General features: G+C 33.2%; 1 protein-coding gene across 13 annotated transcripts in view; it reads left to right on the forward strand.

The window, feature by feature from the left end:
* The window catches only part of LOC123706464 (GTPase-activating protein skywalker), a 94,311-nt gene that overhangs the window by 51,765 nt on the left and 15,692 nt on the right, over window positions 1-26,854 (forward strand). For all 13 annotated transcript variants that reach the window (XM_045655756.1, XM_045655757.1, XM_045655764.1 and 10 more), the window contains one exon: window positions 1,896-2,100. In XM_045655756.1, coding sequence (XP_045511712.1) covers window positions 1,896-2,100 — 205 coding nt within the window. The remainder of the gene's footprint in view (window positions 1-1,895; window positions 2,101-26,854) is intronic.

Raw genomic sequence — 26,854 nt, forward strand, 5'->3', positions numbered from 1 at the left:
GTAAAGCGAGCTCTTTTCGAGTCGAGGTCGAAATCTGGGTAATGTTACATAGTTATAGTAGCATCATCAATCTATTTCGAAAAATATCTAGTTAATAAACATAAACATTCTTGCAAAAGTAAACTGGAGATGATATTATTATGTTTATAAACATTATAATTTACAAACAAATTTTTTAAAGAATATAATAAATTCGAATCCCACGAATGTCTTTCCGCCACATGGTGGAACTTTTATTATATTATTGTCGTAGTGTATTTAATTCTAATCAAAATAGAAGTCATTAGTATTCACAATCGAGATTTTTCAGCCTACTCGGGTTGAAATGCATATACTGATTAAAATGTTGATAAGATCGACTTGTAGTATATTTATGGATGTATTTTATACATCTATATATCGTCATTATATTTTTGGTATTGAGACAAATTTTCAATAATTATCAAAGTCATGTTTTTATACATTATATACTTTGTTTATAGGATATATATAAGCTTTTTGGGGCATTACTCTATCACATTGTTGCGTTTTATTTATCAAGCCACCAGGAGATAACAAACAACTCTCTCATAATGGACTACGGACGTCAAACGGAACACATAATATATAAATTTTACCTGAAAATAAAATTTGTATTATGTTTCCTAAGACGTCCGTAGTCCAGATAAGGTCTTCCTGGTGTTATTTTTGCACCACTGCTACCGTATCATTTATGAGACGAACAATGAGGATATTTCTGGTGGCTTGCTGGGACTGTGGTGAGTTTTGTCCCCACCACTCGCGGCGCTGGCGGCAGTACCACGTGACGGGCTTAAAACTAGCACCATCTAGCGACTTCACGGGGAAAAAGGCGATGTACTCTCTCATAATGGACTACGGACGTCTTAGGAAACATAATACAAATTTTATTTTCAGGTAAAATTTATATATTTTGGCATTTTATTTTGTGTTGTGATATGCCTTTTATTTGTGATCAGGAAAAATAATGCAGAAGTCATGTGAATCCGAGTTTTAAGGACTCTATTTGAAATAGGATTGCCCTATCCTACACGTTTTTTTTCATAATTAGTTACGTACTGAAAGGAGTTGATAGTCGTAAAAATACCGGACAAATTAGTATCGCGCAATCAATTAAATCCCCATCTTGTTTCCTGACTTGGCGACATACTTAGCCAAGTGTGATTACATGGGAAGTGACTTAGATATTTCTGTCTAACTATGGTCTGATTAAGTAATTCATACGAAAGGGAAATGATATAGAACTAGTATTATATTACTTTGTTGCTAAGAGTGTAGATGTAAATTATACAGTCATATAAGAAGTGGTTGAGATTCGAAGCTAGATTTCTCTATTGAGGAGATAATCCCACTTGAATACAGCGATTCAGCGATAGCATTGATAGTTTAGTAATTCCGTATTATTTCTATAGAAATTCATAGCTATGAATAGAACTTGCTGGCTTTCATTTTCCGATAGTACGTATTAAAAGTTTTCTATAATGCCTACGCTTTTATGCTAAAGCAAATTTTATTTTTAAAACGCTGCAGTCTGCAATGAAGTAAAGAATAGTATTATGAAGCAATAAATTAAACATGGGCACTCACATAAACGGCAAAGGGCTTACTTTAATAGGATAACTGCTAAGGCTAATTGGCATATTTATTATATTTTTCAATTGATTTAAAACTAGAGATTTAATTATATTTTTGTTTTCTCCCCCTTACACAAAACATGTTCTTTAATTAATTATTATTATGATTTTATTTTAATCCTAGATTATATTATAAACTATAATTTCATTTTTGAAATGTGCATTGATGTCAACAGTAGGTACTCGTCTTTGTTAATTAAAATTTTTGAGCCAAGTTCTATAATCCCATGTTTTTTGTTCTAGGTGTTCGGCACAGTGGAGCTGCCGGACAAGCCGATCATGCTGCCGCCGTTTGTCGAGGCGACGCACTGTCTCGGCTACCACCTGACGCGCAAGGGCCGCGCGGTTGCCGACCGCGTGGTGTCCGTGCTGGGCTACGCGTGCCCGGACATCACCTACAGCCCCAGCCTGTATCCCATCACGGCTGCTCTGCTGCACTTCATGCCAGGTTAGTGGTGTTGTCAATTTAGGTGAAATTTGGTATCGGAGAATTTATAGATTAGAGATGATGAACATGATAAAGATGTAGATGCGTGTTGCAATTATGCCTGGAACATGAATATTCATTTATTCTACTCTGCTACACTTATGCTTGGATTAATAAATTTTATTGTAACTTTTAAAGAACTAAATAAATCTACTTAGAAGTTAGAACCGGTATAGGTTTAGACTTTAGACGTTGTCGCTTCCGTAAATTGAAATTTATTCGTTGATATCCTATTTAATTTTTTAAAGATACCTAAGGTCCGAGAAAAAAATAAAAAAACGTGTGTATTTTTTCATTATCATTGTATGAATTTATGTTTGTTATTTTACTTTTTACGTTTGTATCGGATTAAGCTACAGTTAAATTGTATCGATTGGCTGAAAATGTACTTTTAAATTCAAAATTTATTTCTCTATTCCCAACGTAGTGATATCAAAAATGTAATTGAGTAATTGTTATCAATGCAAATATCGAAGTCACAAATATGCCATATATTGTATTTGCATTGCATGGTTGTAAATTTGGATCAATATTATCATTGCTTTTAAATTAAGCACCTGATAAAAGTTATAAAATTGTTATCCGTTCGATAAACTTGAATATATAGTGGCAATGGTTATTGAAATCGACATGGGGGTTATTTTTGTATTTTTCTACATAATGACATTATAAACAATAAGTTGGACTGCCCGAATATTCTCAGCAATATATCTATTCAGGCGCCATCGCTCCGCACTAGACACACACACTTATTCAGAGTACCGCTTGCATCAACCAGGCATCTGCAACACTCAGCTCTTTTCCGCTTGCCAGATATATATAATAAGAAATTTTCTAATGTGGACATATTTAAGACATCTCGCTCAAATTTTAAAAAAGCAATCACTTTTTCCAATAATTAATAATAATAACTAGTTTCAGTACTTAATTTTTAGTTACTTAAATTTATACATACATACTCTCAGTCAATCAGTCAGTCACTCACTCACTCACTCACAACAGACTACACACCACAGAACAGATAAAGGAGGTTTTCAAACCTCCATTATATGCTCTGTGCTACACACCCATTACACACCATTACTACACCTACACTCATCACAAGAGTCTTTTGTTAATTATTATTTTAACGTATATCTTTTCCTCTTACTTTCTTACTCGATTTTCCTTGTCACAATATGTTTTTATAATAATTCTATTAACGGAATTCCTTTTTATTGGCGTATTGTTCTATTATTATGTAATTATTGTATGAATAGCTGTAAGGAATCAGAAATAAATAAATAAATAAATAAATAATTGTAAATGAGACTAAATCAATTTTATAAAAATAAATTATCTTATCACACTTTATGATTCGTTTTTGATCATACTGTTAAAAGAAATCAAACCAACCATTAGATAAAGTGTTTTCTACTTACATTGATATTATTGATTTTCCACTTCGATTAGAGACCAGTAAGAACAATCATAACTTATCTCAACTCTTTGGAGGTTGATTTTGTTCCATGCTGGTTCGTCAACAATTTTCGTTTCAAAATTTCATTTAAATCGGTTAAGCCGTGAAAGGGCAACAGATAAGACAGTTTCGCATTTTATAGATTCGTAGCTAATTGTTTAATCAAAATACCTCGTTAACTGAAATGAAATTAGTTCCATTAGTTAAATGAGATGAACGTCACATTTCCACAAGCTGGTGCATGGCAGTGACGTGTTGAATAGATGCCGTTAATTTTATTGCCGCGGTCCAATTTATTAGTGGCCTGCCATTCGGCTTTATTGCTTGTTCCAGAGTTATGGGCTTTCATAAAATATCATTCACTATTTATTTTGTGTTTGAGCGATGAGTTGAATTTATATTTCGGTAGCAGTGTGTTGTACTTTTTGTATGATCTAAAACATCATCAACTTCTGAACTGCGTTTGTTAGCTCTTATCATACTGTAATGTGAAACTGTACTTTATAAATTGAACTTTATTTGCATATTTGAGATTGATACATATTATCAGTTAGTCATAGTATTCAGTGTAATTTCCTTTAAGTTGTAAACAGCAATAATTTAATTGAACAAGATCGGTATATGGCAGGTAACAACCGGTTACATGGCATCCTCTCAATTCACGCAAATTGCAGAGGCGTCACAAAATTTACAGACACTCGCCTTAATTCCGTAATGAGTGCGGGGGGCGATAATTGAACCAGCAATAGACAAATTGCTCCGCTTGTCTGTATTCACTATATCATCGCCATTACTTACACCTCTGAACTGTTTCGTACCTTAATCCTTTGCAATACGATCCCCTATAGCCCGTTTGAGCTATCCTGCCCTGACAATCATCTTGGAAGCTGATTTGAACTCTCCTACCTTGAAATAAAGATGCTTATCTAACAAATGCCATCGTTAATTCTTGACGTCGACACGCCACAGATTTGCATCGCGTCCGTCGTTATGTCAATTTCGTACGTCGCACTTTTAGAATCACGTTCGTATGATTGTCTGGAATGCGACCAATATGGCACATGGTTATTTTTGCAACGATATTGTACACTCCCGGTTATTAAATCAGAGCGGTTTATGACGTCAAGTTCGGTAATGCACCTGTCGATGTGAGAACTCCATTATATTTGCTTAGAAATACACATCAATTGATGATGTACGTAGCTAGCGCGATGAATTCAACCGCCGGATGAATAAGTGACAATTTCCTTCAATGTTCTCGCTAACCTAATTTAATGTTGGTTCCCAAGAGAAAAAGCTTTGTATTAGATGTCTCATGGTATGAATTAATGAGGATGTATATGGTTTTAGATGAGATGGCAATCTAAGTGATAATGGTTTGTTAATGCTCTTTTAGTTTCTATTGTTTTGATCGATACATCAAATTAAAAGCTCACACGTCATGGTAAATAAACAGAGCAAATGTAGACGCCGTTTTAATAAGCTTGTTGAATAACAAACAAAGCTATTTGTTATCAGCGTCGCTGCTAAATCTTTCACCGGGCAATGAAAACAAGCGATATTGGCCACAATACATTCCGTTGCCGCAGCTGGTCGCGTCAATGTCACACAGATTATGTTCAAATAATCCGAGGCGCGTGGCCGTGACACTGTGTGTTCATTATCAGTATCGCCAGTTTCAACTGGATCACAGTCAAGAGTTCGCTATACATCAAAGTATACAGCGTGTAGTTTGGGTGGGTAGACTCAAAACTGGGAATGTATAGGAGGAAAAAATTGTCTTTGAAGTTGGAGATATATTGGGCAGAAATAGAAGGAAAAGAGGAAGATACCTAAAGGGATACTTTTAAAACTATGATTGCATTAATACTACTTACTATATACGATAATAAAGCAATGCAAAGACTTCATGAAGAGAACGATGAACACTACAATTTTTAATTTCAACTAAACATAACGTTCGAAATAGGTAACGATTACAGGTACATACAAATATATATCAAAAAACATTACACGTGTTTAAAAAAAATGTCGCTTTTTAACGGTATTCTGATATAAACAGGGGCCTACACCGTTTTAGTGGTTGGCTGTATGCCAGTACCACGTATTTACAAGCATCGACTGCCCCGTGATCTTTTTATATTGTTGGGCGTTGTTTACGAATTCAACGAAAGAACACCAGTTTGATGATGAATCATTCGATTTTTTGCAATTTTTTCCTGAAAACCTGCACTAGTAAATAAAATATTTAAAACGACAATGATAACCATAAAAATAAAGTTCATATACGCTGTAGTAGATTTAGTATTTAAAATTACTATAGCACTCAAAAGCTCACCTGGTAAGTCCTAAAGTATAATTCAATTAAACGACTGAATGGAAACCTAATCCATTCACGACTAAAAGGTTAAAGGGCTTCACAAAAAGCTTGAATAGCCATTATGTAAAATTTGCTCGTGCGCGCTGGGGCACGACCGCTTGGCTTCCTGTTTTAGTTTATTATTCGCGAAATAAGCCGAATGCTTGATTACATCCATGTCACGTACCTCCTCCCCGGTTCCGTCCTTGAGTCTCCCTTTATTATTGTTTTTATCTTCGAGCCCTATATTATTACGCAGTGTTTATGCTTTTTGCGATTTAGCTGCAGCTTTTGTAACGGTTATTTAGTCTTTGCTCACTCTTATTATTATTTTGGGTCAACATTTCGTCTTACGTAATTTTGAGTAATGCAGTCATTGTGTTAAAATGCATAAGGTAAATTAATCAAGATAAAACGTCTTGTTTTAATTTATTCACCCTCTAAGGTATTCACTCAGCGTAGACAGGAGAAACGTTTGCGTGTGTTACAACATAACCTCAGTCTGAATTTACCTTCGTTTTATATTTTTTACGGTTCTAGACTTGTTTCGTGTTGATACAAAGTTCGATAACGATATTATATTTTCTCTAATAGCTTTAGTTCCGATATTTACTGTAATGGGCTTTACGTGCATGCCTTTTTAGTTGTTCAAGCTTCTAGGTTTTATCGTAGTAAAATTTCCTTTGTTCCGTTTGAACTATTATGAGTTGAGCTACGGTTTCTGCTGTTATATTTCCCAGGATTTCAAAATTATTTATAGATTGGTTTGCAATTGTTGTCAAAGTTGATGCATTGGGAGTGTTCTCGTTAGAGTTGAAGTTAACAATATCGCTTATTGTTTCATCGCACAGCACTTGTGACCCACTAGGGCGAATGTTGTTACATGATCAATACACGCCTCGCCCATGTTCTCGTTTCTAGCTGTAATAAACTCATATTATCCGTCAGGGACGACGTCTTGTGGTGTCGTATGACATAATTCTAGCCTATATGAGACAGCCGTAAACGGTGACGCGGTAATTGTCGGCTTTATTAAACGCTTACGTGTTTGGTAATAGAGCGAGGAGCGTTAGTGCTTGGGGTAGAGATACTATAACTATTTCAACTGTTAATGTTACGCGTAGTACCTTCTTAGATGATGTCATCCTAAAGCACGATTTGTGAAATGTATCTTGATTTTGTTTTGAAAATCGAAATAGTTACAAAAACTACACTATTCCCGGAGAACATCTAAAACGTTTTCTTTGCTTATAACCTATTCCACACTATAACTCTTGTATTCTTTTAAAAACAATAGTTTTTTGTTGTTCTCTGTGAGTTTTTTCTACATCGTTGCTTTTTAAAACTGCCACAGTAACAATGTAAAAACGGCTATCGTATCAAATAGACATCGCAAAAAGTTATCAAGAAAGCAGGCACTGTTTTTGTCGTGTTTTTTGTTCGGTCATGAGTTTTCGTTGTAGCGATTTGTATTTCAAGGACTTGTTTGCAGCTTTTTTACGATATTGTCATGTCCGTATTCAACAGTATAAGCTTTAGTGTCCGCAAATGTTTTTATATTCACTACCAATTTTATTATCTTTACCGATAAAATTTATTTTACGAATATCTCTAAGGGCTGATTTTTCAATCGTTGGTTAAAACTTATTCATCGAATACCGTATTAAACTACCATTTCAAAAATGTATTCTAATTGTCCTATTTGACAGTTTACAGGTGAAATTTTAAAATGTTCGTATAATACTTTATTGGACGGATAAATTTTAACCAAGGATTGAAAAATCGGCCCTAAAGATAACAATAACAAAGCCAACCCTACAGGTCGTTATTACAGATACTTCGGAACACTTCAAATGCTATTTTCTCCCGAGTTAGAAAAACACTTTATCCGTTTATTGAGCTCTCCAAAGTTGAATCTTTCGGATTACACCTTCTCTGAAAAGGTCGAGGGTGTAACCTTCGTTGACCCGATCCAAGCGATTTAGACCTGAATGGCCTGAGGCTGTTGTACGAAAAGGATTTCAAAGTATATACAAAGGTATATTTGCCGTTGGAAAAGTATCGAAGACACCCTTGATCCTTTTGTAAACAGATTTTGTTAGGTATAAGAGGCTTTGTGGTTAAACTGGTTTGATATAGCGATATTGTACGATACTTTATACGGTGGAAAATATCATTTTTACCTAGTGTTATGTGGCTTATAAGTACGTAAAGTTATTTCGATCTTGCCGTATCTGAAGTTAAGGCACATTATTCATTGAAAATATGGGAATTTGTTTATTGATTCAGTTCATTTTAACGGTACATAATCTACAAATGTTAACCTATTTTCTTAACTGAAAGCATTTCATCATTACCTCTGAAATCATAAACAAATCGTGAAATGAAGTCTACAATGATGTTCGAATGATTTGAATTATGGGGTAGCTGGGCCTCTCGTTGTTCAGGACCATGATCTGTTATAGCAGCATTATTTCCATTGTGGAGAAGAGAAGGCGCTGGATGACCTGTATAATTAGGAGGTCTTATAATTTTTCCATTCTGGGTATAATATGGTTTTAAGATATGCACGGGAGCTCTTCTCCGGAACGATTGTTTTTCGACTCTGCCATTTTTGCACGCTGAAAATGATACTGATTTTTATACATCATGGTACGGGGGCTCTTCTCTAGAACGATTGCTTTTCATTTCGTGTCGCTAGTCCCCCGGGTCGTTACATCGATGTAGGTCACGACCTCCGCCCAACCGAGTTTGAGTCGACAGTTTTAATCTCACTCTGTAATACTCTGCTGGATTTCAGGGGTGGAATTGCGACCGGCTTCAGAATCTGTACTGAATACTAATGTGATGGAACTATTGTTTTAGTTGGATGCGAGATTGTGTTCCTATAAATAGAAATAAATCAGTTTTGTATTTAAAATGAATTTGACGTCTCGTGGGAAATATGCAGCAAGTAACATAATATCTTAGATTACAAAATAAAAGACAGATGGAGCGTTGCCGAACTAAACCGAATAATTTATCGTCATTTTCAATAAAGCTATGTGTGCTGTCATTTCGCCGCTGCACTGTACGTACACGGTGCTTCTGTGTGCGTGTAATGTTGCCAGATATTGAAAAATTTCCCAAATTTTTTCCCGACTACGGAAAAAAGAGGGTTATGTTTTTCGAGTTTATGGATGTATGTATAATAACACGCCCTGCAGTATAAACCGTTGGACCGATTTTGAGTTGTGAGGTTTCATTGCAATGATCTGAATTATTATGTTAGTGGCGGTAGTGACGTAGGCTATATACATAAATGAGAAGTCAAGTTTTAATTTTTATTTAAATTCTTTTATAACATAAAGTACCTGCCTACTAAAGTTATATATGGACAAAATAATTGTATTCAATTTTTTATTAAATAAATTACATAAAAAAAGTTTCAATATTAACTATAATAATTATTATATAATTATATTATTTTTTATTTTTCATAATATATGAATACGAATAGCGGTAGTTTTTAGTCGAGAATACGGGACATTTTATTTTCATCATATCCATCATGGAGTTCACATAAATTAAATCGCTAGCGAAAACGACTATGACGTTTTTAAGCTTTATAAAAGTAACAAAATAATGTATTGTGCTTATTAAAATAATCTAATAATTATCATGAACCTTTAGTGCACTATACAAATAATCACATTCACGATCGAAAAATCCAACAGCATTACCCTGAAGATCTTTTAACCATTTTACCGTTTTACCAATAAAAATGGCAAATTCATTTTCAAAATACTGGCAGCATACGTTGAAGTTTTGTATTCATTCATATCTGTAAAATTATTATTCGTATTAAAGAAATAAATCAGCCAAATAATCTACAGAAAACCTGTGCAACGATGTTTTATCTTTTTTTTTGTTTTCGGGAACAAATTTTACAGCGTTTTATTATCACAAGACGGCATTTTTTTACTAAAATTGCAAACCCTTTTTGACGTATTGCATGACACTTTATGCGCTATAGCACTGGTGCAGCGACGTATTTGTTTTTGATTTCGTATTTTCTTTGACAAGGGCGACGGGCGGTTGTCATGCTCCATCTGTACTTTATTTTGTAATCTAAGCATAATATTATGTATTTGTTGTTATTATGACTTTATGAACATTAAGTAATATACAATCTACGCATAACCCGACATTAATAAAACTGTTATTTTATCATCTGTTCCTAAATATTTGATCTCAAACTTTAACTAATGAACATGATGTACTGAAACATTGTTCAAATGGAAGATACAGTTGGAAATAAACGAATGGAAGATATTAATAAACACACAGACATTTTTATATAAGCTTGCAAAACAAATATTGATTCGGCCGTATTCAATGGAAATGTTTAAAGCATGCCAAAAATAAAGCATGCGAAAAATAATCGTTATTCCCGGCTTAAATATCTATCTGATACGTAAATCGTGATGAATTGGGTCAGTCTGGCGTAATTTCTTGAGCCGTTAATAAAGTAAATAGCAGAACTAAAAATAAAGAAAGCATTGCAACAAATCACGTGATGTTTCGATAAAACAGTCGTCGGTGGCCTTGGATTGAACCGAATCTAAAGAGAATTCCAATCGCGTGGGCTAGGGTTGGCGATATTTGATTTAATTGCAATTTTATTGCCTATAAATCTGTGCCTCCAGTGAATAAGGGAATAACTCAAAAACAGCACTTTTCAGGAGAGACAAAAAACTATATATCAATACTAAATCTTTATAACTTCAAATTTTTAAGCTTTTATGGGTAAGATATGATGTTAGACTTTAGTTTTACATATGAACAGATATTGTAACAACCCCATAAATATACTTTTTTCGTGTTTTTTTGTAGTTGTGGCCTTATGAACGAGTACTTCATGGAATAACTCAATGTATTCACATAATTTTTTTTTTGCTCTTTGCAATATAACGACTTATGCCCTAATGCACTATGTTCATAATCACATAACACGACTTATATTATTGTCAGCTTTGGTTTTATAGAAATGATGCGACTTATTATGCTTGAAATTTGTGTACTTTATGACTCAATTGAGGCCTTTTAGTGGAACAACCATGCACGTAGCTTGAAAAACGAATAAAATCAACGGATTTTTATCGTTATTAGATATAATAAAAACAAAATCACATTTAGGTGTTTATATGCATTTAACCCTAGAAGTCCAATCTACGTAAATTTGACGTAGGTACACCGCGGCGAAATATCTTTGTCTTTTCTATATTTACCATCGAATCGCTTCGAAATCCAGAACCAACTCATTAGCCGTCGAGACCTAGCAGTACATAGTTGGTTCATCCCGGTAAATTCCGCCATTTTATAGTAAAGAGGATGTTGTACGTCATTTTGACGTATAATTGGGCTTTTCGTATTTTTTACGATTGTTTCAAATTTTTTATTTTGTGATGAAGATGATTATATGAATATTTTTTTTCCAAGTCACGTTTTACATGATAGAGTATTATATACATTATATTGAGTGTAAAATAGGATCCAGAAAACTTTAATACTAGGACGAAAAACCTTCAATTTTAGTAAATGACGATTATTGTCTTCCGCTGGACTCCAAGCAAGAGGATTAAGTAGCTAAAGATGTTGTCCGGAGAAAAACCGAATATGTATGTCATGGTGGTTATACATTGAGGATACAAGCACTATAAAGAGATAAGAGAAGCTCGAAAACCATATTCCTGTATGTTCAGTTACCTTACAGGGAAAGTTATAGTGGCGATATTTTAAGGCAAATATGGAATTTCATAAATTTCTAAGTATATCATATAATATCAAAAATACAATGAGCCGCAAAGATTTTATGAAAAAATTAAGCACACATTTGAAGGTGCCTTGGATGCAAATACGAGTGCAAGTGACACGCACTTTGGAGTATCTTGACAAATACAAGACTAGAATTTTGACAATATCCCAATTTTTTCAAAATATGTGGTACCAGAGTATCGATAATATGTTAACGATAATGCAGGGCCAAAAAAGTATCGATATTGCGGATTTTTTTTCCTATAAAAAAGGCAAATCACCAAATTACAGTGGCTAAAACGCTATATGAGAGTACAATATTCATAATAATTGTCAAGACCGGTTATAAAAAAATTTTCTATGCGACTATAATATTATAGTATTATTTTAGTTAGATTAAATTTAAAAAAAAGATTAAAAACTAGTTATTTTTTATAAAACTTACCCAAATATAAGAAGAAAATATAAGTTTAACATTTTTGTTGGCTTTTTTTAGATGATTCAACTATCGTTCTGTATTTATATAAACAAAGAGTATATTAGCACTTAATGTGTTAATTAAAACTGTATTTTTAATATCTATTGCAAAAAATAGTTAATTTCCATAGAAATATTATTAGTATCCCAAGTTAACTGATAAATAAAAAAAGATTGAAAAATATTATTAAGCAAAAAGGAATAGTGTCCGTTGTTTCCGTGCAGTATTCAAATAGACCAATAGTAACACGGCATTAATGCAAAACTGTCTCATGTCGTCACTTGAACCAATGACACTAAGAGTTGTTCCTTTATGCTCATGTTAGAAAAATGACACAACTGCGTTTATACTAAAATAGTGTTAAGCACGGATGGAACAAAATGAATTAAGTCTTTATTCAAAAAGTATAACTACACATATGTCTTTGTGTTCGTGGGTTATTTTGACTCGAGACGAATAGTTCCTTTGCGATTGCCTAAAATGATGGATAAGGTAACTTATACCGTTTATCACACCCTACTTATACCGTTTGGGTCATTCGAAAAACTGGGTTAGGATGCAGCTAGAGATATGACCTTTTGATATATTGTGTATTTTGACGAGCTGAATCCAATGGTGCAATAAAAACCAAAGGGAATAACTCGTCTTACTCCCTTATTCACTGGAGGCACAGAAATTATCCCTCGTTTCTAGAAGAAAATATGCCTATTGATATTTTCCATCGATAACAGTATATTTTAACATACGAAAATTCTTATTCATATACTAGTATTTTAATCGCAAATTTATTCAGAATTACTATTCCAATTGCATTACATTGAAATTAAACATTACTCACGAAAAATACAAAAAAAAACAGCACGTACGTGGAACTTTGTGCCAAATCTAACTTGTTACAATTGCGAGTGAAACATTTTAAATTGCAATGTATTTTCTCATATTCATTCCATTTCAAAGTCATTTATTTTGGTAACGTCGCTGTTGCACAACAATACCCACGCGGCAACCCTACTGTAAACAGTGAACGAAACGGGTACATCAAAGATGGGGTTACGAGCGCACGTTCGGACCGCGGATTGCAGTACTGCGTGTATGATTGACGGCCCTTGATTAACGCATTGTTTGTACTGTTCAATTAACGTCCTTTGGCCCTTATCACAATAGGGGGGGCACAAGATGTGTTTTCTTCCTTATTTTATCAATCAATCGTCAACACTTATCTCTCACTCATATCATTTTGTGCCTTCTTGGGACTTCCCCTCATCTCAATACAAATCTTGCTTAGTAACGTGTCACTGTTAACTAGTGCTTTATGCTGCTATTTTATAAAATTCCTTGTAAAATACAATTTTTTAACTTTTCTCGGGCTATATTAAGAATAATCAGTTCTGCTTCTGTATTGCTTGCTGGCATCTTGAAATTTTGGCACTGTGTAACTCAGTTGGCAATAACGTTGAAATTGTTAACTGAACGATGCTTGTAGGGTCTCCTTCACGTATAATATATACAGTTACGATGTATATATATAGTAGTCAGAATATGGTAATGGTGACCATGTGCAACAAAATATATCAAAATCGGTACAATCTCGGTGGTTTGGTCATCTAATAACGGTTCAATTTAATGTCCACAATCAACAGCAACAATGACGAATCGCGTTCATGAATTAAAGACATTGATAGCTTCCTAAATCCTCTTCAAGGAAAATATTGATATCGTGGTGTGACTCAATCATAAAAGTATACTATAATTGCGCTAATTCTTGAAAAGTGATTTGTATTCGTAATCATTATCGTTATTGTATTCTCCGGTAGTTGTATTACGAAGAATTTCTCATTTTCCTTGTAATCATATGATTCAATTTTTATTTACTTTTTCTTCTTATCTATAACGTAGTAACATTTTACGAAGGTATGTATAAATTTTACGACTTAATTATGTAGTATTCTTACCGTATTGTCAAGGGTTGTTTGGAAGTTGTTGTTTTCGTGATATTTTTATATGATATTTTCTGGATGTAATTATCTTCAATTTGTTTTTTTCCAATGCCAAGACTTACATGAGTAATTCAACGCATTTTATACGGACATTATGAAATTTACGGTCCCAAAAAGTTAAACACAATTAACTTCATTTTAATAACTGTATTTTAGTATAGTAATTTCATTTTATGGAACAGTGATTTAATTACAGTATTGTTATTGTGTTTCTCCACAAAGGGAAAGGTCGTTTACCGTAAACAAAGGTTTGGAGAACTTTTCGGTGTAGAATTTAAACATTTGCTAACGTTATACATTTACCATGTTTTTAAATTTTGTCTTCAGTATCCAGCGTTTGACCTTCGTCCGGTCCAAAGTCAATTCTTCATTCGTTCGGTTCAAATATACTCTGGTATTGTTTACGATACAGATTGAATCTAAAATATTTCACTTCCTTATGATTAATTATAGCTCAGGCAGCTTTAGTGCGGGAGTGTAGCCAACATATTGGCGTAGTCCGCTCGAATTGCTATTTCATAAACTTTGCCAATATGTTTATTCACGCTTTGTCTAATGATTTTGGAATTTGTTTTGCTCGATACATTTTGATTTGGATGCCACGCGTTCTGGGATGATACATTTCATTATTATGAGCTTTGTGACTGAGATGCCTTTTCAAATTTAATGTGCTATGCGATATTTGGCAGTAGCAGTGATAAAATAAAATATAAATGTGTAGGAAGAAGCTACTAGGGCTTTATTGTTCAACTAATGCAGCGAATATATTATATATGCAGATCCAATTATTTACGTATACATTGTTTAATGTATGCTATCTTAAGTTGTACTGTGATGATTAAATAAATGTGGCAAACATATTTTCACATTTTCAGCCAGAAGCCAACAAAGTCTTTGTTCTGCTTAATACCTTATAATACTGTACCCTGTAAACAAGGCTTATATCTGAACTTTATTATGCAAGTAGCTGGTCGATTGAGTCTCAAATATTTAGTTCTGATATGTTTAGGTTCATAATATTTGCTAATACTGTATGCTTCTTGTTTCGTCAGTTGATCTAAAACAAAGATCGTATAATGCAAAACAGATAGAAAACAAAATCTGACCAGCTAATATTTCAGCCAAGTTATTGGCGTTCATTCCAACTCCTGCCAATATCTCGGGCATATGCCCAAAGCTGTATCGCTTTATGTATGCCATTGTTTACATTGCAAAGTATCGTAAATACACCCAAATTGATAGAATTACAAACTACGTAATATTAAAGTATTCATAAAACACGTAGATAGTTTCATTGCGGTATTATTACGGTTGCAACGTTTAGATGTTACACAATATGCTCATAATAATGTGGGTTTAATGACACATTTCATATCGAGCATAATATGAAATGGCAGACACATAAATGTTTTATGGCTCCAGATTTTATCTAGTTTGAATTTTTTAATTACATTTGTGTTATGACGGTGTTTACAATATTTTCAAGGTTGCAATTATTTTCGTCTTCGTGTCACACAAGGAATGATTGCGGATGAATTTTTTAAATGATTCCTCGAATAGCATCACGAGATCTGCATTCCGTTGACAAAAGGACAGTTGTGTATAGTATGCAAAAAACTTCCTCGTGGATGAGCAAGTCAATGAGTTATTGGTGCATTCTTTTGTTTTCTTGTAGAGGAATTTTAATTCATTTGACAATTTCCCAGAGGTGGCCTTCTACTATATTAGGACATATTCTTCTTCTTGTCTTATCGGCTGCACCCAACGTACTCTTCATTTGAATCTAAAACATTTGACGTATGTGACGTCAATGCTAAACTGCAAGCTAGAAGTTTCCCAGGAGTAGTTGGGAAAATATAGACCAATTGTAACAACCCGTAAAAAAAGTCAAGGAAAAATTAACCAAATTGAGTATATTTATACCTTTTTTTAATCATCAAATCTTGTTTTCACTTCATATCAGGCTATCTTTTACGCGTTTGCTTATCGCATCTCTTTATTGACGTACAGAATAAAGTTTTTTACGTGACGGATAAAATGTTTCTTATTACTGATTCACATCGTGCCTGCGGAATTGGCGTATTTATAGGTACTAGATATTTATGAGTTGGTCCCTAAATGTTTCTTGAATTTTTGTCACGTGATATGATGACTCAATATGTTGATAAATTTATAGGTTTTCATTCATGAAAATGTTAAAGGGCTATCTATGATTCATGTTTATACTATTTATGTGACACAGTTCTATTTTCTTTCATATTGATTCATTTCAGATTAGTTAAATTTTATCTAAAATATTCATCTTCCATAGATAATGGATTTGATTAGATAAATTCTCGTTATCAATGTAATAGGAGCTCTAATAACTGACCAATTACAGAGTAAGGTTCTTATAACAAAGAAAAAAAAAAAAAACAAAGTTCATCTCAGGTTAAAAATGTTTATTACCAAGTTTCCATACAGTTCAATAGAAAAATACAGCACGTTCGACTCTGGGTTTTCCTTTGACCTTTGCGACGTGTCATGAATACAGTTATCGCAGATTTGATTGTATTGAATGGATGCTTACGTATAGAAGATAAAAAGAATTTGTTAGTGCTAAATTTAAAACTTATGTAGAAATGTAGTTCAGAGAGCCTATTATAGCATTAAGGAATATATGGAACCACTGGACAGTTCTTTGGCATATTATGATATATTATGTAGTTAGATTTAAGTTACAGATTATGTAATTAAATATTGACATGATTTTAAAAGAGCAACTATGGAGTTTCTTACCGGTTCTTCTCCATAGATACTGCTTTCCGAATCGGTGGTAAATGTTAAAAATACTTATGTACCTAATGACGATTCGAAAGTGCTACTAAAAGTAGTCTAATTGAATAAATAAAATAAATAAATATTATAGGACATTATTACACAAATCGACCTAGTCCCACAGTAAGCTCAATTAAGGCTTGTGTTGTGGGTACTAGGCGACGATAAATATAATATTTAATAAATAGGTACATATATAGATAATAACACCCAGACCCAAGAACAAATAATTGAGTTCATCACACAAATATTTGCCCTGACCGGGGATCGAACCCGGGACCGTCGGCTCAGTAGGCAGTTAATTTACCACTGCGCCAACCGCGTCGTTAAATGTTTGAGTTTGAGTTTATCTATTGAAGAAAACGGATTCAATATAAAAATTTGACCTATGTAGGTACTCTGTTGTGATGCAATATATAATTGGAGATGGTTTAACTCAGGAGCTTGGGAATTATGCAAAGCTTTAAATTTTAAGATATTTAATTATTGCAATGTTTGCTTTTAAAATGCTTTTGTTTGATTTTTGCAAATTTACTGACGTTTGTATTTTAAATGATACGCTTTTGAACTTCGCTTCAAAAACATCAAACGTTATCGCTCGGCAGTCCCTATTCAACATTTAATTCTCAATTTTATAAATAACTAGATTTCCGTCCGCGGCTTCGCCCGCGTTTGCAAAGGAAAACCCGCATAGTTCCCGTTACCGTGGGATTTCCGGGATAAAAACTATCCTATGTGTTAATCCAAGTTACCCTCTATATGTGTGCTAAATTTCATTGTAATCGGTTCAGTAGTTTTTACGTGAAATAGTAACAAACATCCATACATCCATACATCCATACTTACAAACTTTCGCCTTTATAATATATATTAAGACTAGTGGTCCGCCCCGGCTTCGTCCATGGTACATATTTCGCAATAAAAGGTAGCCTATGTCCTTTCTCGGGTATCAAAATATCTCCATACCAAATTTCATGCAAATTGGTTAAGTAGTTTAGGCGTGATTGAGTAACAGACAGACAGACAGAGTTACTTTCGCATTTATAATATTAGTATGGATTTTAAAAGTGAGTTAAATATCTACATAGAAAAAACCTGGCTACTCTGAGCAAACATTCTAATACGAACTTTAATAAACATCAAGACTATAACTTCGTGTTATGAATCACGTACGCACTTTATCTTTCTATGGTGGGGGCGGAGAAAGTTTAGCCAAGAGTTTTTGAGCTTTTATGGTTATGCTATACTAGCCTATCGCCCTTGCCCAGCCTGTTTTTAATTAAAGCTGAAGAGTTTTTTTTTTACGCTATTGCATTGCATAGCTTCTATCGCGGGCCTTGAGCGCGGGGACCGAATCGAGAAATTACGTAACGAAAAAACCTCACGCTCCCCACTCCGACGCATAGCATGCAATAGCTTTACCGCGGCAGTCCCCGAGTGCCACACATCGTTTTTTTTTGGTTGAATGCCATTATCCCAGAAACTACGAGTCCGATTTGAAAAATTATTTACTGTTAGATAGCCCATTTATAAAATTCATATTATATTATTACTACTACGAGCTAAGCAATGCGGGTAAAACCGCGGAGCAAAGCTAGTAAGCACAAATTGAAACTAGCTAAAAAATAACATGTAGAATATTTACTGCGAAATGTATACTTACGTATGTAATTTTTTATGTCAATTCACGATTTGTTTGATACGTTGGTAGGTACGTGGTGACGTCACGCCTCTATTACCTAACTAGATTACACTCGGATAATAATATTTATCATTGTTTTAACGTCATTGTAATGTACCGTATACTTTGCTTTGTATGTTTTGTATAATTTCACAGCTACCGGCTAATGAAGTTTGTTGTGGGTAGTTTATTTATTACGTTGAGATAATGTTGATGCTAATTATAGTAGGTATAGTAAGTTGATCAATTTATATTTTGATAGTAAGCATTAATATTATCGGAGGAACTTTGGACAGTTTTTGCTGAAACTTTATCTGCAAAAGTTTGGTTTAATTAAAAATGTTGAGTTACTAAAAAGTGTCTTTTTACTGGTCTGCTTTGGTAATATAGGTATCTGCGGATTATGAATGAATTTAGGTTAAATTAAACTTTTTATATTAAGTGTAGTATGAGGATGGAAGTAATTTTACGGACACCGAAGTGTCGCAAGAATAATCTTGTAAAAATAGCTAATGTCAACGATTTTATCGTGGTGAGAGATAAGGAATGTAAACAAGATGAGTTTTTGAATCGCGGTAATGTATTGAAGACGGGTTAGTGTGTTAAAAATCTATTAATAATTGTAAGACCGCTGCAGCTGTGAATTTGCTGAATAAGAATTTCAGAAAATTCACAGTTATTATGAAGTATTATAAGCTTACAAGCTGTTTATGAGGATGATAGTTATTCTTTCGTGCAAAAGCGGGCGATGATCATTACTTACTTGTTTGAAAAAAAAGTTAAAAAATATACTAAAAGGCGTAATGTGATATCGAAGTATATGTGGTTATTAATTTACCATTACTAAGTTGGTCTTATATGTATAGCCGCTATTCGATGTTAGTAATACCAAATTTTAACCACCAGGTGTGTGATTTTTTTCCATATTGAATAGTTAAATATTAGTTGACTAATGTTTTGTTGCTGGGGTCAGTGACACGTGACGTAGTCTAGTGCTAATTACCGCACTTTATACACTTTGTATGATGTGTCTATTTTGGATGTTTGCGCTAGGACCGTATAGTGTGAAAAAATATGAGTCTTGTAATATTTGTTTTTTGAGCGACGACGGAACTGTAATTGAATGTAACCTCTCCAAATATTATTTCTCCCTTTCCAAACTTTTTTCAAAAAAGCTATGTTGTTGATATCTTCTGTGTTGTCTTTTCTTTATATTAATTATCTACGAGTATATTTATGTGACTTTCACAAGTAAAAAAATATACTTTACGCGGGTGGGTGGAAAATTAAGAAGTTATGATAAAGTTAAAGCATAATAATATGAGCGAAGTTACAACTAACAACGTACAAGATAATTATTAGAAATTCCCCTAAGTTATATTATGTAGTGTAGCAATGTTAGTTCAACAAGTTGTAGTTTTCACAGTCAATGACTCGATATAAAATGCCCAGATATTGACATACTAGCTTTCCACCCGCGGCATCGCCCGCGCAGACCGCAGTCAAAGATAAACCCGCATAGTTCCCGTTCCCGTGGGATTTCCGGGATAAAACCTATCATATGTCCTTTCTCGGGTATCAAAATATCTCTATACCAAATTTCATGCAAATTGGTTCTGTAGTCAAGGCGTGATTGAGTAACAGACAGACAGACAGAGTTAATTTCGCATTTATAATATCAAGTAAGTATGGATGTATGTACGTCCTTTACGTCAGTTAAAACATAGACGGGATAGACACCTTAAAAATGTAGGTGCCGAGGCATTTTATCTAAATGACTAATAAATATGAACATAATAAACAATCCCAATAAATAATAATATACTACACAGTGCAATAAACAATACAAGATATGTTTGTCAATCGGTTATTGCATAGCTCCGCACACGTGACCGCCTCGTAAATACTAAATGTTGTAAATTATCAGTCGATTGTATGTGAATTATTAATTTTATCGTTGTTTATTGTATTGCTTTTGAGTATAGACAATTTGTTTACGAGACAATTTTGTTATTTAGTCATTTTATAGCTTCAAGTTTGCCAATTACAGAGTTAAGGTTGTTATTTGAGTATTAATTAAATGAAGATGTTATTATTTGCGATTGTTAGTAATCAGGCTTGTCTCGGATGTAAATTGTTATGATAATATCAACCGCGATGTTTTCTACTTATCATAGTAACGATAATAAGGCTACTTGTACTGTAGAGGCTTTTTTGCTTGAATTTCTATTAGCTTCCATCTTGTCAATTTACATTACCCGACTATCTCATACCTACTTATATAAAATTCTCGTGTTAAATCCAAAAGTTTCAAACTATGTATTTTTACGAGTTTTTTCTTCACATAGCTAACGGCACGTCGGAAAAAGGTCGTAAACTATTTTATACCCTCAAGTGATACGGCAAAACAACATTAGCCGAGTCGGCTGGTCATAACTATTATTTTCCTCTATATTTGGCCACGGTTACCAGAATATAAAGTGCGGAACTATTGGCAACGCTGGTTGGCATCGGGTAAACAGTGCACGAGTGGTATTGTTTAAAAGCAATTAGATTGTCTTAATTCTAATGCGTAATTTGGTGATCCGCCAACGAAGAGGTGTGGTGCTGCGTAATAGGGTTATTTGCAAGCTATGGTTTTATATATGCTATTTCAAATGAACATTGTTTTAATTAAAATGTTTATTATAGCCCACGTGGGTGGAAATATATGGTGACATTTTGTAGCTGAAATCCAGTTAAAAGCGGTTCTGAAACGTTATGAGGACGCAACTTTATTTTAGAACTATTTAGAGCGGGGGGGGGGGAGGTTATAGAGTGTACTAAGTATATAACTTGATCCTTGACATTGATTGCAATGCAAATGTGAAAAAATGTAAAAATATGGAGCAACGAATACTGTATAAGGCTTGAAAATTTAATGTTACACTAAAATACTCGGAAAATTCTAAATGCAAGACGATAATGGAAGTCTTTGATCCGTAAAACACAAATAACTTGTGAATAAAAATATGCATTTAAAAAAGAACATGCAGAATATCGGTCCATTTTACTTACAATCTAATATATAGTGACCACTATTACTACAACTCAATCATAAATGTCTTTACTGATTGTAAGAACTGGACTTTCCCACTAACAATACAGGGAATATCCCGAATTAAAGTATCCCCTATTATTTAATCAAACATACTTACAATGAAGTGTTTCATAAGAGTTTTAAGCTGTATCAATAAGTATATTTATTTATATAATAAAAGCTTCAGGATCAATATAAACGAAGTTCCTTATCGCGCGTTGTGAAAGGGGGCTAGACGGAAAAAATTCTTACGAAAAGTTGTCACGACACTTTTTGCTAGAGTTGTAAGCCGTGCGGCGTGCGCGTGGTTCTCTGTCTGTCTCTCTCTAACTTAACACTTCGTTCCATCCGGATGTCCCTTGACATGGCTCAAGTTTTTTTGATTTATCGATAGTTAATGAAATACACTGAAAAACTATTAACAAATTGTTTAAAGCTAGAAAAGTTTATATTTTTCTAATTTTAAATACTTACTTAAGGGATCACGTGTTCTAGAAACTAAAAGCGGTTGTTGACCTAAATTATTTATGCATAACTTCTAAACACGGACTGAATGCTGACCTGGTCAGGTTTCAGGCGATTTATTTATTATTCATACACAAAGGGTCGTTATGTTTCTCGGAATTTTACATTATTCTGTTTTAAGTTCATTTTGGTTGCGGTTTCATATCTTTAATATTTTTAATGAACTTATAATATATGATTACCGTCGCAATTAATTAAAAATTATGATGGATCATTGTGTTTACTGATTAAAGATAATAATAATTATAAAAAACTGATATTAATCACATATAGATAATAGATATAAACATTTCATAGTGCTATTTAATTAAATTGTATTTTAAAGGTTTGTTTTACAATAAACTCAATATTACACTAAACATGTAGTAATACCTACATTATCACAAACATTGTCACACTGAGTATTTTAAAAGCTAACATACATTGCCTTTTCAGCTATTGAGCCAATAGCATTCCTTTTAGAATATAAAGTCAGTTAATGTACCTAAGTGATTTTCACCCCGGGCGCCGTAAGAGGTCAAACCTAGGCAAGATTGGATTATGACTAAAAGCTCTCAATGCTAAGTGAGAAATGGAATAAAATTTAATAGAAGCTCTCTATTGTATGGACTGAATGTTTTCTTTTTATTACCTACTGTTGAAATTATGATAATATAGTGTATAATTGTAAAATATTATAGATGCTTGCAGTTGTACTGCGTAGGTAAAATATTACCATACATATTTGTATTTTCTTGTGTTCGTTATTTGCATAGTTACACAGTTTACAAGCTTTGCTCAATTTTTAAATAAACAGACAAATCATAATGTATGTGGATTTTAATTGATTAATCTTTAACTGGATTTTACTTTGTTACCATCATACCAGATTATACCCGATCATACCATATTAACCAGATCACCTCATATCTACAAATGCGAAGCCTACTATATGTACCTACATATAATAATTTTCATTTCTACCATAATTAAGCTTAAATCGCACAACTTAACTAATAATAATTAACTCGTTAGCTTACCGCATTATCAAAGCGCTTAGTGTACACCATTTAAACGGTGCTTAATAAGTAATTAAACAGTATTTACGTGTAAGGTCGGGTGTACATGCAGGTGCGTAATTGCCTCAAGCCCGTGGGTACAGTGCAGTGTAATCAACGCCTTTGTCAGCTCGATTGGTAAGGGGCTGGACACATTGACATGTAGGATGTACTTGGATTATGGTATGGACTTTAATGATGGTAATGGCAGGTGGAAGTGTTTGAAATGTAAGGAAACTAATGTTAATTGGTCGTGTTTAAACTGTCGTAAACTGCTAGACGTTTAATAATTAATGCTAGTTAAGCAAAACATGAGAAAACATGAGGGTTTATATTTCAATATTACAATTCATTTACCAATACGAGGGCAAAATAGTTTTTATATTGTTAAGCGGAATGTACGATAAATATTTTTTGTAATAATTGCTTTGAACGATATTTATTCAGGATATTTATTTGAACTATCCAGGCGTAAATCTGTTTTCCGAGATATAATGAGACATAATCTAGACACGCGGCAGCGTGTCAAGCCGAGTTCAAGCGAAGAGAACTGGCGAGCAGCAGCCGTGTGTATATTTACACGAACCATTTCGAGCCACTTTTCACCCCCTTATAACTCGAAAACTATTTAAGTTAAATAAACCAAATTTGGTACATATCAAGAGGACCTCAAGATAAACAAGAACCTTAAATTTCATAAATACAGATTAAACAGTTGCGTAGATATTAATATCCAAAAATCGCAATTTTTAAGACTGACTGACTTATAGACATATACAAAACCTAACCCACTTCCAGATGACCTAGAAAGTTCAAATTTTGTAATCAGCTAGGTAATAGTGAGTGTACAAAGGAAAAAATCAGAAAATACTGAATTTATTTGTATTTAATTTTTTTTTCAATGACATTAATTTTGTTTGTATGGAAAAATGGAAAAGTTTAAAAAAATAGAAAATAGTATATTCACCTTACTAGTCTTAAAAAATAGATCAAAACTAGTCAGTGGCCGAAAAAAATTTTGAAATCCATCAATAAATGACTGAGATATAGATTATTGAAGTTTACATATTTTAGCGCGAAACATCTGTAGATTCGATGCGCCTCTGACATCACACTCACTCGCGCTAGTATCGCTAGGGCGGATGCATGCATTGCATGCTTCGATTGCATGATTTCTTTATTCAAAACTATTATTAAACGTAAAATAAAAGAAAATTGTAATAAAAATATTGCTCATACAGTTAAAAATAATATATAATTTTACAAATTCACATTTCTTTATTCTTTATTTATGAGTGTTTAGTTTATTTTTAATTTCAGTGTAATGGAAGAAGGCTTTGTCGAAGGTCGAAATGATTTAATTTGCGTAATATTAATATTAATATAAGTGAAACATCTTTAGGCGCGTTTAGAGTAAAATTTCAAAATCTCGTCATGGCAATACCGTAACGTCATGGAGTAAAGCGACGATTCTTCTACAACGATCTTTGCATCTTTGTAATAGTGTGTGTACATATTCACGCTGGATGTTTAGAAAATCATGTAATCTTTTAAACAGAAAACGAGTTTAAAAAATTGAAGATAATGACGGGGCAATGTGCGCTGACATTCATAACATACAAGAAAATATAGAAAATAATACTAAACAAACCATACAAAGAATCCGCAAGAAAAAATATAAAAAAAATCGTATATAAAAAGTATAATTATATTCATAAAGTAAATCAAATTTGCAGAGTAATTTTCTGTACAAAAAGTAATGATATCCCACCAAAAACATAAATGTAAAAATTGGAGCCGAGTTCAATCGTTGACTTAATTTGCCAAAAAAGAAATGAGATCTAATTAATGTGTGCCAAGTTCTGCAGACAGTCCAGAAATTTATTTATAAAGATGTATTAAGTTCTTAGGTTGACTGAAAACTCAATTGTTTTATTTTCCCTTAGAGAACAATGTTTATTCCAAAATATAACTTTTTTAATTTGAATAATATAATTATTTTCACAAAGCAAACAACTAATGACCTATTGAACCCCATAATTTGATGAGGCTAGTTTTACATACTGTTTATATTTTGTGAAGTTCTAAAAACTAGCCTCATCAAATTATGGGGTTCAATAGGTCATTAGTTGTTTGCTTTGTGAAAATAATTATATTATTCAAATTAAAAAAGTTATATTTTGGAATAAACATTGTTCTCTAAGGGAAAATAAAACAATTGAGTTTTCAGTCAACCTAAGAACTTAATACATCTTTATAAATAAATTTCTGGACTGTCTGCAGAACTTGGCACACATTAATTAGATCTCATTTCTTTTTTGGCAAATTAAGTCAACGATTGAACTCGGCTCCAATTTTTACATTTATGTTTTTGGTGGGATTTCTCTTACGACATTCACTATGCCGTTAGAATAACTGTATAAGTAAATTACATATATGAAATTGCTCCTTAATATAGGAAGTTATTAAAAATAATCGAATTCCGCACAGCAGTGTAACAGCCCCTTAGTTCCAGAGTAGCTACGAAGCTGCGATAATTGCATCAATTCTCTATGAATTGGCTCCGCAATCCAATTTGAGACCGCTCGATACGTCATCTCTGGCTTGTTAATATTTCTAATAGCATCTCCTTTGTAATTGAATGCTTTTGAGCTTGATGAGGATTGAGGATGTTTGTGGATTGATAATGTGAAAATGTTAGCACATTTGAAAATAAAACTGTAAAATATTATGATTTGTTTAAATATAATGTTGAGTCATTGGACAAAAGACATAATTTTGTACTGAAAAAAAAAGTTGATTTTGTACTTAAATGAAATTTTAATCGCATACCTAATTTATGATGAGCTTATTAGGTATAACTGATCATGGCCTAATGCTCAATCTCAATTTTCAACTTTAATTTAATGTTAAGTCCCATGTCGTCAGTGCCGTTAAAAAAACTAGTAATTTAAACAGTTTAGTACCTATATGTAATTTTAAGAAACCTACTTAATAAAAGTGGTGTCGAATAAAATTAGCAGCTTCGCAAGATACCCTGCTAGGTCTGTAATGTATCGAATCTAAGTGTATTCAATAACTTGCCAACATAATTAATAGCATGTCATGTTTTCGACAGTTAATTAGACAGCAGAGCCGAAATTTAACCCGACCAAAACTTTAATTCAAGTTGCCCGAATCACGAGTCATCACATCGAGACCGAAAACAGATTTAATTCCGTGCTAATGGAGCGTGCGATGAACACTGATATTTTTGTCACCTAAATTGTTTAAATTGAAGTAAATTGGCCGCTTGATTTCCACGGCCTTGCTAATTAGATCACACTTTATGAGCTTAAACGGAGATTCAATTATTGTTATCGTTGCAATGGAAATTATTTACGGTTTAAAATTGTAATCATGTTATTATGATGTTTTTTTTTTTGTGGTTAATTAATAGATGTAAAAACTGTACACTCAATTAGAGAATTCTTATCAAACTTTTTAT

This window comes from Colias croceus, chromosome 3 (genome assembly GCF_905220415.1).
Source record: "Colias croceus chromosome 3, ilColCroc2.1".
NCBI classification, from domain to species: Eukaryota; Metazoa; Arthropoda; class Insecta; order Lepidoptera; family Pieridae; genus Colias; species Colias croceus.